Raw genomic sequence first — 12,119 nt, forward strand, 5'->3', positions numbered from 1 at the left:
TCAGCTTACTCCAACCTCCACCTCTCAGATTCAAGTGATTCTCCTGCCTCAGCCTCCTGAGTAGCTGGGATTACAGATGTGTGCCACTGCACCTGGCTAATTTTTTGTATTTTTAGTAGAGATGGGGTTTCACCATGTTGGCCAGGCATGTCTTGAGCTCCTAACCTCAGGTAATCCACCTGCCTCAGCCTCCCAAAGTGCTGGGATTACAGGCATGAGCCACCGCGCCTGGCCTGTCAGAGTTTTAAACATTAGTGACTCCATTTTGATTCTGACAACTTTCTCTGACTGTTTTTAAGATATTTTATTTGGCTTTAGTTTCCAGCAGTTTGGTTATGATGCATTTGGGAGTGGATTTCTTTGGGCATTTACTGTTTGGGAAATTCTGAGCTTTTTGAGTCTGAAAATTTATGCCTTTTGCCATTGTTTGGAAGTGTTTAACCATTATTTCCTTTTTTTTTTTTTTTTTTGAGACAGAGTTTCACTCTTGTTGCCCAATCTGGAGTGCAATGGTGCGATCTCGGCTCACTGCAACCTCCGCCTCCTGGGTTCAAGTGATTCTCCTGCTTCAGCTTCCCGAGTAGCTGGGATTACAGGTGCACGCCCCCCATGCCTGGCTAATTTTTCATATTTTTAGTAGAGACAGGGTTTCACCATGTTGGTCAGGCTGGTCTTGAACTCAGGTGATCCGCCCACCTTGGCCTCCCAAAGTGCTGGGATTACAGGCGTGAGTCACTGCGCCCAGCCCCATTATTTCTTCAAATATTTTTTAGTGCCAAATTTTTTTCCACCTCCTTTTCTTTGTAGCACTCTGATGACATAAGTATTGGATCATTTGGTATTGTTCCCTGGGTCCCTGAGGGTGTATTCACTTTTTTGTTTTCAATTTGTTTTTCACATTTGATACTTTTCATTGATCTGTCTTCAAGTTAGTGACTCCCCCCACCCCCAGCATCATCATTCTGCTATTGAACCCATCTAGTGAAATTTTTGTTTTTGTTACTGTACTTTTTTTTTTTTTTTTTTTTTTTTTTTTTTTTTTTTTTTGAGACGGAGTCTCGCTGTGTCACCCAGGCTGGAGTGCAGTGGCCCGATCTCGGCTCACTGCAAGCTCCGCCTCCCGGGTTTACGCCATTCTCCTGCCTCAGCCTCCGAGTAGCTGGGACTACAGGCGCCCGCCACCACGCCCGGCTAGTTTTTTGTATTTTTAGTAGAGACGGGGTTTCACCATGTTAGCCAGGATGGTCTCGATCTCCTGACTTCGTGATCCACCCGCCTCGGCCTCCCAAAGTACTGGGATTACAGGCTTGAGCCACCGCGCCCGGCCTTGTACTTTTTTTTTTTTTTTTTTTTTTTGAGACGGAGTCTCACGCTGTTGCCCAGGCTGGAGTGCAGTGGCGCGATCTCGGCTCACTGCAAGCTCCGCCTCCCGGGTTCCTGCCATTCTCCTGCCTCAGCCTCCTGAGTAGCTGGGACTACAGGCGCCCGCCACCGCGCCCGGCTAATTTTTTATATTTTTAGTAGAGACGGGGTTTCACTGTGGTCTCGATCTCCTGACCTTGTGATCCGCCCGCCTCGGCCTCCCAAAGTGCTGGGATTACAGGCTTGAGCCACCGCGCCCGGCCCAAGCCTTGTACTTTTTAATTCTAAAATTTCCATTTGGTTCTTTCTGCAGAGACTCACTATCTTCTATTCATTTTTTAAGAGACTTCACTCCTGTGTTTTAGGTTATGGTTATAATAGCTATTCTTTAAATTATGGTGAAAAACACAACATAAAATTTACCATCTTAACCATTTTTAAGTGTTGTTGAAAGAAAAACTTTACATAAAGTTTAGCAGAGCTTATTTGAGAAAAGAAACAATTCATTAGTTGAGAAGCATCCCAAACCAGTAAAAGTTCCGACAGCTTTACCTACCAATGGAGGCACACAGTATTCATAGACAGAAAAAGGAGTGACATACAAAAATAACCTGATCGTTACAGTTTGGCATTTGCCTTATTTGGATATATTTTGGCAGTTTGCATCCCCATGACTGACTGAAAGTTTACCTGCTATGATTAGCCCAGACTCAGCTACTTGTTACAAGAATATACTCTCAGGAGGCCAAGGCAGGCGGATCACGAGGTCAGGAGTTCGAGACCAGCCTGGTCAATATGGTGAAACCCCCGTCTCTACTAAAAATACATAAATTAGCTGGGCATGGTGGCATGTGCCTGTAGTCCCAGCTACTCAGGAGGCTGAGGCAGGAGAATCACTTGAACCTGGGAGGTGGAGGTTGCAGTGAGCTGAGATTGTGCCACTGCACTCTGTCCTGGACCACAGATCAAGACTCTGCCTCAAAAAAAAAAAAAAAAAAAAAAAATATACTCTCAAGTTAGGTTACAGTTTGTTTACATATTGTTAGATTACATTATGTACGGAGGCACATGTAAGCCAAATGTAATTTAAGAGTGTAGTTCAGCAGTGTTAACTATATTCACATTGTTGTGCAAAATATGTGCATTTTAGGTTGCCTTTTAGTACAAGCTGGGAGAAAACGAAGGGAAGAAAAATTGAGAAACTCGCTCTTGATTTGACAGTTCTTTGACTTCTGGTTTCCTTTCTCCATATTCTGGCCATTTACTTTATGCTTTACCATTTACTTTTCAGAATCCTCAGATGGTTGTTCCATGCATTCTAAGGTTTTAAATTACATTCAGTGGGAGAAACAGAATGAAATGTGCTGTTTCCATTTTGACAGGAATTGGAAATTTCTGTTTTTCTTTTTATTCTTGGGTATTTTATATATATACATATGCACATATATATGTACATATATATATATTAGAGATAAGTCGTTTGTCAGATTTATGTATTGTGAATGTTTTCCTCTCATTCCATGGTTTGATTATTTAATGTCTTAATGGTGTCTTTTGTTGAGTAGAAGCCTTTTATTTTGATGAACTCTATTTTATCATTATTCTTCTTTCTGATTAATGTTCCCTGGGTCCCATATAAAAAAAATCTTTGTCTATCCGAAGTCTGCAAAAATATTTTCCTACGTTTTCTGTTATAAGCTTTATCATTTTAGATTTTATGTTTAGGGCTATGATCTATCTTAACTTAATTTGCATTTAGCATAAAGTAAGAATCAAAGTGGGCCTGGAGCGGTGGCTCACGCCTGTAATCCCAGCACTTTGGGAGGCTGAGGCGGGCAGATCATGAGGTCAGGAGATCGAGACCATCTTGGCTAACACGGTGAAACCCCGTCTCTACTAAAAATACAAAAAATTAGCCAGGCGTGGTGGTGGGCGCCTGTAGTCCCAGCTACTCGGGAGGCTGAGGCAGGAGAATGGCGTGAACCCGGGAGGCAGAGATTGCAGTAAGCCGAGATTGCGCCACTGCACTCCAGCCTGGGCGACAGAGCAAGACTCTGTCTCAAAAAAAAAAAAAAAAAATCAAAGTTCATGTTTCTCTATATATTTATCTGGTTTTTCCAGCACTATTTATTTGGTATACTCATATATATTAAAAAATAAAATTTAAGTTTAACTTGACTATATTTTGAATGCATTCTCTCATTATTTAATGCTTTACATAAAAATTAAATCATTAAATTTGCTAAATATGTTAACTTTTTCAATATAACTCATTTCCTATACCTTATTTTATACCCCTCAAATTATTCTGAGAACAGGTCCATAAGCTCCACAAGATTACCAAAAGTGTTCATGTCACAGAGCATGTTAAGAAGCCTTGGTGAGGTGGAAAGAAGGACACTAAGCTTTAGAACATAGAGAACTAGGTAAATACCTGTTTGCTGCTTCCTAGCTCTGTAACCTTGAACATATCACTTAACCTTCATTCATATTCCACACTTCCACAGATTCAGTAAACATCTATTGAGCACTGACCACCAGCCTCTGTTAAGTCTTGTGAATTTAATACAGACAATCTTTCCTGCACAGAGTTTACAGCTGAGTTGGGGAGGCAGATGAGTCCGCAGGCCATTACACAACACTGTGGTAAGTGCTTTGATAGTGGAGGGACAGAATGCTTCAGGAGCTCACAGGTGGGGCTCCCAACCTAGACTTGTGACATCAGGAAATATTTCGAGATAAGGACACTAAAGTGAGTCCTGAGGGATAAATGGACATTAGCCCAGCAAAGAGGAGAAGCATGATCCAGGCAGCGGGCTGAACTCTTGAGAGACATGGCATGTTTTGTTTCGTTCTGTTCTGTTTTTGAGATGGAGTCTCGCCCTGTCGCCCAGGCTGGAGTGCAGTGGTGCAATCTCTGCTCACTGCAACCTCCGCTTCCCAGGTTCAACTGAGACTATACGCGCGCACCACCACACCCAGCTACTTTTTTTGTATCTTCAGTAGAGACGGGGTTTCATCATGTTGGCCAGGCTGGTCTCGAACTCCTGACCTCAGGTGATTCGTCCGCCTCAGCCTCCCAACGTGCTGGGATTACAGGCGTGAGCCACCGCGCCTGGCCGAGACATGGCATGTTTGATAAACTCAGGAGTCAGCATGGGGAGAACTAAGGGATAGTAGTACAAGGCATACCTGAAGAAGGCGTCATGCTGGAGGGTCTCGGAGGCCATTTTAAAGACATTAGCTTTATTCTAAGAGCAATAGGACATCATTGATGGATTTTAATCACTGATGGGTTGTGACAGGATCAGGTTTAATTAATTAATTTTAAATTCCCTTCTTTTCATAGGTGTTGAAAATTTTAAAAATCACTTTAGTTTTGTGAAGAACACATTAGAGGGATCACAACTGGAGAGTCACGGGGGTTTGGAGATTACTGGAGAAATTCTGCTGAGTCGGAGTGAGTGCATGAATTGTGGCAATGGGGATGGGAGTGAATGGATGGATTTGAAAGACAATTAGGAGATAAACTCAATTAAGTGTATGAGAAGCTTTGGTGTATGAAGAAGAGGGAGACTCCTCAGATTTCTAGCTGGATCAACAGGATGGATGGCAGCGCCCTTCACCAGGAAAAAAGTGAGCTGATGGGAGAACATAAGGTGAAATTTGAATTCATGGGGTTTGAGGTGACTGAGTGAGGATGTCCAACAGACGTTTGGCCATAATGGCCTGAAAATCAGAAGAGAGGTTTGGGATGGAGAGCCATCTGTGTCCATATGGTAAGATGCTATGGGCGGCACTCCTTCTTTCCTCCCGTCCTTCGTTCAAAATCTGTTGAGATGTCCCATAGGCTGGATGTTGGGGATACAGCAGGGAATAAGAACCCTGGGTTCTTGCCCTCAACCAGGTTACCATCTGCCTCTCGGAACTTGTTCTTAGTCTGTAAAATGAAGGTAATGATAAGATTAAGTAAGACGAGGTCGTGTGAGGGCACCTAGCACTTACAATTTTTGTATTGGTTTCTCTTCCTCAGAGCCCGAGGAGGAGCTACTCACTTACTTTTGCTTTCGCAGCCTTTTCCCGGCGACTTTTCCGCGCAGGCGCCCCTGGACCTCCCAGGTTAAGGGGTGGAGCGGGCCAGAACCCCAGCGGCCTTTCCCGGGGCCAGGACCCGGCCGGGGGAGGAGCGGGGCGCGGCGCTGTCCGTGACGTCATCAGGCTGCGCTGCCCGCAGTACTGGACCCGAGCGCGACGGCGCGGCTGGCGGACCTGGGCTGGCTTGTAGGGAAACGAAACTGAGGGAGGAGGCGGCGGCTCTGGCAGCGGCGGCGACAGTGTCGGCCTGACCACCCCCCTCCGCTCCCCGGCAGCTCGCTCTTTCCCCTCAGCGTGAGTGCCGACGCGCGGCCCGGGGGGAGCGAGCGGGCGGGCGCGCGGGCGCGCGGGCTCAGCATCCTTCTCCCCTCCACCGCCGCCTGGGCCCCCCACCCGCGGTCGTGTCTCTCCTCGCCTTCTGGCCCCTTATGTCTTCCCTCCTCCTCCCACCCCCAACGCCGGCTCCCTGGAGCCCGAGCTGCCGCTGACACACGTCTCTGCGCACACATTCACACGCTCACGTTATCTTCAAATGAAGGGACTGGCCGGGGGACATGGGAGCTTCTCTCTCTCTGTGTGATTAGGGGTGGCAGTGCCAAACCGAGGCCCAGGGAGAGAAGACTGCAGAGGGGATTTGAACCCCTTCTGTGCGGAAGCAGCAGGTAGAACCAGGCCACTTGCCTTCCGCTTAGAAGTTCCCTGCCAGAGCATTCTTCTGGCTTGTGTGGGTCACTTGAGCTTGGCACTGGTTAGCTGTGTGGCCTTCCCCTCTGCGGCTGCAGTCTTTTCCAGTGGAAGATGATAGGGTTTGATGAGATGATTTGGAAGGCCCAAATCTAAGGTGATGTGGTTTGGGGAGGAGCATCCGCCTCTTCTGCCTTTCGCACAACTATGCAACACAATCCGCTTTGAGTCTGCTGTACTTCCAGTCTCCCCCCCCCCGAGTTACTTAAGAATTAAAAGCTTTTGGTGCTTGCAATGGCTAGAAGCAAGTTCTGTGATGAGCCTTCCTTTAGCTCACCCTGGGGGCCTTTTGGGCGTATTTAAGACTACTGGCTTAAAGTGAAATGTGGCTTAGCTTGGTCTCGCTTTCTGTTTGCTCAGTGTCTCCGGTTCTTCCCTGGGACAGCCCCTGCCTGTGTCTAGTAAGAGGCTGCTTTCTCAGGAAGGTGGAGATTGTGCATTGGATTGATTGGCTCTTCCTTGAGTTGGAGAGAACTGAAACATGTAATCCAGGGTTTTATGAGGTTGGGGGGATCAGTGACATTTTTGTGTTTCAATAGTTTCTTGCTGCACCTCGCCTTCCCTATGGATTGTTTCCCAGCTGGTTGCCCACCCTGTATTGAGTCCTCTTTTCTGAGTTCTCTACAGCCAATCAGTGGTGTGTAAGCCACACTGTATTCACTACTCTTGCTTGCTGTTTAACTTGATCATTCCTTAAGATTTCAGGGTTTCATAATCACTTCATTCCATCTCTTTTTTCTTGTGCTTATCTCTCATATACCTAACCATGAGGATGGATGATTGATGGTGGCATGGTGCCTGTTTCCTTTCTTTTTTTTTTGAGACAGAGTCTTGCTCTGTCGCCCAGGCAGGAGTGCAGTGGTGTGATCTCGGCTTGCTGCAACCTCCGCCTCAGCAATTCAAGCCATTCTCCTGAGTAGCTGGGACTACAGGCATGTGCGACCACCTGGCTAATTTTTGTGTTTTTTTGGTAGAGATGGGATTTCACCATGTTGGCCAGGCTGGTCTTGAACTCCTTACCTCAGGTGATCAGCCCACCTCTTTCTCCCAAAGTGCTGGGATTATAGGCGTGAGCCACCACTCTCAACCGGTTTCCATCCTTTTTTGTGGAGGCGGATTTCTGTCCTTAAAATTGTTGTTTTTGTAACTCAGTTCTATGAGATAACTACCTCCAGTCCCAATAACTTTCCCACTCTTGTGTTTCCTCAGTCTTAAGCCATTCACTGCTTCCATTCCTTACTCTGCTTAAAAACTTTCCCAATTCTTTCATGTTTTCAAACGTTATGAAGTAAACCAAAACGAGTATTTTTATGATATGTAATTTCTTAATTGTTCTGGTAAAATAATGCTGATGAAACAGTCATTCTGGGATGGTCCCTTCACCTTGGAAATATTGGTTAATATTTATTAGGTTTTATAGTTCATTTTCAGTGTACATTGTCATGCATGGCCAATATTGCATCAAAAGTATAGAATAACTACAAGTACCAAGCCTTTTCCCCCAGTGGCTTGTGGAGTTGATCCATGACTTTCTGTTATGTGACACCAGTGGCCCAGGGCTGTCTCAGTCTGTGAGCACCACATTTTCCAGTAAAACAGCTATTATTGAAAACCAGCACCTGGCTAGCATCCTTCCTAGACCTCATTCTGAGGAAGAGGCTATTCAAGTGCTGGCACTGGAAGATGTGTAGAGTTGCCAAATCTCATCCCATTGATGATTTACACTTTGGAATCCCTGCTCTGATCCCAGTGGCTCTGACCCAAGGGCAGCTGACTTTCTGGATTTATGGTTACAGTTAACGATGAAGAGGAGAACTGACCCAGAATGCACTGCCCCCATCAAGAAACAGAAAAAAAGAGTTGCAGAGCTTGCCCTGAGCCTCAGCTCCACTTCTGACGATGAACCTCCCTCCTCTGTCAGTCATGGAGCAAAAGGTACGTGTGCTTGTGTGGTCTGAGGCCACTGGCCATCTTGTTGTTTGAACACACGGTGTCTGGTTGGAGCAGACTATAGTCCTCTGCCCCTTGGTCCCTTGAGGAAAATTAGGAATACTCTACAGAGAGATGTTGGCTATGGACTCTTTTCCCTTCTGCCATTCTCCTACTAAGAGTGAGGAAACTTGTTTTAAATAAGAAATGGTAATTTTTCCAGAAGTTGCTTTCTGTTGGTTGTCCTTCAGTAGGTGGCACTCTTGGTGCCTTAAACCAGTGAGAAGTAGTGGTGAGCATTGAGTGCTCTGTCCCTGAATAGCTGTTAATGATCCTGGGGCTCTTTTGTAAGGGAGGGCCTCTTGCTGCAGCCATCAAGCGAATTTTCACTTTTTTGCATGCATGCTGTTTTCTCAATTCCTTCAGCAGTCGTGGTCAGAAACATCCAACTGTACTGGAGCATTGCTGTGTTCACTGTTTGCATTAAGCGTGGAAGGATTTCACTAATCTGGTTGAAACTAGCATTTTGCTTTGCCTGTCTTTTAGGGTTATTTACAGTTTCCATAGATGCTTTCTGAAAAATGGTAAAATTTCTGGGAGCTTGCCTCAAATACCTCAAGATAAATTTGCGTGTACCTTGACTTGCCCCCTGTATTAGTTTCCTAGGGTTGCTGTAACAAATTACTACAAACTGGGTGACCTAAAACAACAGACATTTATTCTCTCACAGTTCTGGAGGCTAATAGTCCAAAATCAAAGTGTTGGTGGGGCCACGTTCCCTCACAGGCTCTTGGGAAGACCTTCCTTACCGCTTATAGCTTCTGCTGGCTGCTGGCATTCCTTGGTGTTCCTTGGCTTGTGGTAGCATAACTCCAATCTCTGCCTCTACCTTTCCTCTGTGTGTGTCTATATCCAAATTTCCCTCTTCTTATAAGGACATCAGTCATTGGATAGGGCCCACTGTAATCTAATATTACATTTGATGTAATCTGGAAAGGTCCTATTTCCAAATTAGATCACATTTACAGGCTTTGGATACCATATTCAACCCAGCACACCAGCAGGCTTGCATATTGGATCCTCTGTTGGATCACTGGGAAACTGGAATGAAATTCCGTAACAGATTGGTGACTGAAAGGGTGTGAAGCACCCTTCGAAGGTAGTAGGAAATACAGTTTATTCACAAGTGATAAGCTTATTGAAGGGCAGTTACTCATCAGCTGCTACTGAGAAGCTGGTCCAGAGAGAAGAAGCTTGACAGGTGGTACAGTGAATGGAGCATTGGTGTGGCTGTAGTCCAGGCTGGATAAGAGACTTACTTACAACTTTGTGTGTGGAGGTATTCACACCTTTAAAGCAAGCTTGTCCAACCTGCGGCCCGTGGGCTGATGTGGCCCCAGATGGCTTTGAATGGGACCCAACACAAATTTGTAAACTTTCTTAAAACATTATGATATTTTGGGGGGATTTTATTTATTTATTTATTTATTTATTTATTTTTAAGCTCATCAGCTGCTGTTAGTGTGTTTTATGTGTGGCCCAAGACAATTCTTCTTCCAGTGTGGCCCAGGGAAGCCAAAAGATTGGACACCTCTGCTTTAAAGTCACAGTAGATTCCAGGGTAGGTAGGAATTGAAGTTTCTGAGTAGGAAGAAAAGGACTTATTGGACGCGATAGTTCTGGAGATTCTTGAGGAAAGGGAATTTTACCTCTCACCTGGAATTTGAGCAACTTGGTGAAGATAGAATCTCCTTGGATAGGGGTATTGGGAGAAATGACCTGTAAGGGAAAAAGAGAGAGCATGTCTGGGGAACAAATGATATCTGGTTCTAAGTGGATCTTGGGAGACATTTGCTCTCAAATAACATCTCTTTGAAGTAAGGAAAGGACAACTCCCAGGTAAAAGAAGGTAAGTGTATAAGGGTAAGGATCCTTCAAGGAAACCATTCTGATTTAAATTTCAAACTTTTGTGACTGAATTGAGATTACTCTTCCTCCTTCTCTGGAAGTGGTACTATATGACTTAGTCAGGATTGACTATTGCTGTTGTGTGTGTAGAATGGAAATCCAGGCTGGGCATGATGGCTCATGCCTGTAATTCTGATACTTTCGGGGATTGAGGTGGGTGGATTGCTTGAGCCCAGGAGTTTGAGACCAGCCTGGGGAACATGGTGAAAACCCATCTCTACAAAAAATGCAGATATTAGCTGGGCATGGTGGCATGTGCCTGTAGAGCCAGCTACTCGGGAGGCTGAGGTGGAAGGGATCACTTGAACCCAAGAGGTAGAGGTTGCACTGAGCCAAGATTGTACCACTACACTCCAGCCTGGGCATCAGAGCAAGATCCTGTTTCAAAAAGAAAAAAAAAAAAGGAAATCCAGGGGTGTCCAGTTCCTTGTATGTGCCACTTGGTCCTTTCATTTGCAGAAAATAAGATGGGAGGCAGAGGCAAACCAACATTTATAGATTTCCCTAGGTTAATTTATTTTAGGAAGGGGCAGCTCTGCATTGACACAGAAACTGAGAGCAGTATCTTTATCAGCAGGACTGCTCCCTGTGCCTTTTTTCCCACCATGCCTAGCCTGGAGCAAAAGCTCAGTAAATAGTTATTGAATAGAACTGATAAAAGGCAACAATAGTATCTTTTCCAAGAAGCTTAACTTGCATCACAGTTTTCATTTTGCCAGTCTCCTTCAGTCTGCAGAAGATCATTTCATTAAGTACTTAGCATTTATATCATCTATATTCTGTATCAAATTCTCTTAGGTGTCCCCTGGGCAGTATACCCTGGTGATTTGCTGTCTACATATCCCCTGAAATGTATATGCAGCTTTCATATTCAAATCATTCTATTAAAGCAGGGGTGTTTCCATTTACTGCAGCCACTTCTACCTGAACATAATGTTCAAGTAGATGATTGAAAAATGCTCTTTAGGGAGGACAATTAGAAAAACAAAATAGTAGTTACTATTTCTGTCTATGTCTGCTAAATCAATGTGATGACTCATTATTAGATCTATTTAGTTTAATCAGTGTGTTTATTTTACATTATTCACATGGCAGCTACATTGCCAGGTCAAAGACTGACATCTGGCCAGAGTAAAGAGGAAAAGGGATGTTGTTGTCAGGGCCACTGTTGCGTCATGTGATCTTTTGAGTATTTTCAAAGGAGTTTGAAGGCATTTTCAAGTGTAAATACATTCTTGCAAATTTGTTGTCAAATAACTTTTTGAAGTAAGGAGAGGCAGATGAGGTCATTTTGTTCTTTTTGGTGGTTTTTCACAGGGAAACTATGGTCTAGACCCTAAGAAAATTCCTTCTCTCCTTAGCTGTGCATCTGGTGTGGGCTCCTGGCCCTGCTGCAGTGAGTTGCTTTGGAAGTTGACGGGCTCCTTCACCAGTATCACATTAAAGGCGCTTTCCTCTCCATGAGGTTTAATTCTTTCCTAAATAGGCTATTTGCCCTGAAACACCATCGCTTTCCTGTCAGCCCAGATTCATGACCTTAATCAAAAGCTTCCTTTATCGGTATCTGTTTAAATTGCTTTAACAAGTTACCATTTGTCTGGCATGAAGGAGAAATTGAGTCTTTAAGCAGGAATGAGTTTATTTCACAACAGTTGTTAAGCAGCATGTGATGTTTATTAAAATTCATAATTTATTTTTCTGTATCTGTGTGCTACTCACCTTAGCCGTTAGTGGTTGGAGCTGCCCCTCTTTGTTGTCACTGTCATTTTTTAAACATAGTATATGTATTCTTTTTCTGTTTTTAGAGACAGGGTTTCACTATGTTGCCCACACTGGCCATGAACTCTTGAGCTCAGGTGGTCTTCCTACCTCAGCCTCCCAAGTAGCTGGGACTACAGGCACACACCACTGTGCCCAGCTTGTCACTGCCATTTTAAATTTTGACATGTTTGTCCCATTGCTGTATTGCCATGTGAAAAATTTTGCCAACAGCCAGGAGACCTCTGTTCCCTCCGTAAAGT

General features: G+C 44.6%; 1 protein-coding gene across 1 annotated transcript in view; it reads left to right on the forward strand.

The window, feature by feature from the left end:
- The first annotated feature begins 5,508 nt into the window (after positions 1-5,508).
- The window catches only part of CMTR1 (cap methyltransferase 1), a 49,125-nt gene continuing 42,514 nt past the window's right edge, over positions 5,509-12,119 (forward strand). Inside the window, exons 1-2 of the mRNA XM_050787595.1 lie at positions 5,509-5,751; positions 7,998-8,136. Coding sequence (XP_050643552.1) covers positions 8,004-8,136 — 133 coding nt within the window. The 5' untranslated portion in view covers positions 5,509-5,751; positions 7,998-8,003. The remainder of the gene's footprint in view (positions 5,752-7,997; positions 8,137-12,119) is intronic.

Source organism: Macaca thibetana, chromosome 4, assembly GCF_024542745.1.
Source record: "Macaca thibetana thibetana isolate TM-01 chromosome 4, ASM2454274v1, whole genome shotgun sequence".
Classification (NCBI taxonomy): domain Eukaryota; kingdom Metazoa; phylum Chordata; class Mammalia; order Primates; family Cercopithecidae; genus Macaca; species Macaca thibetana.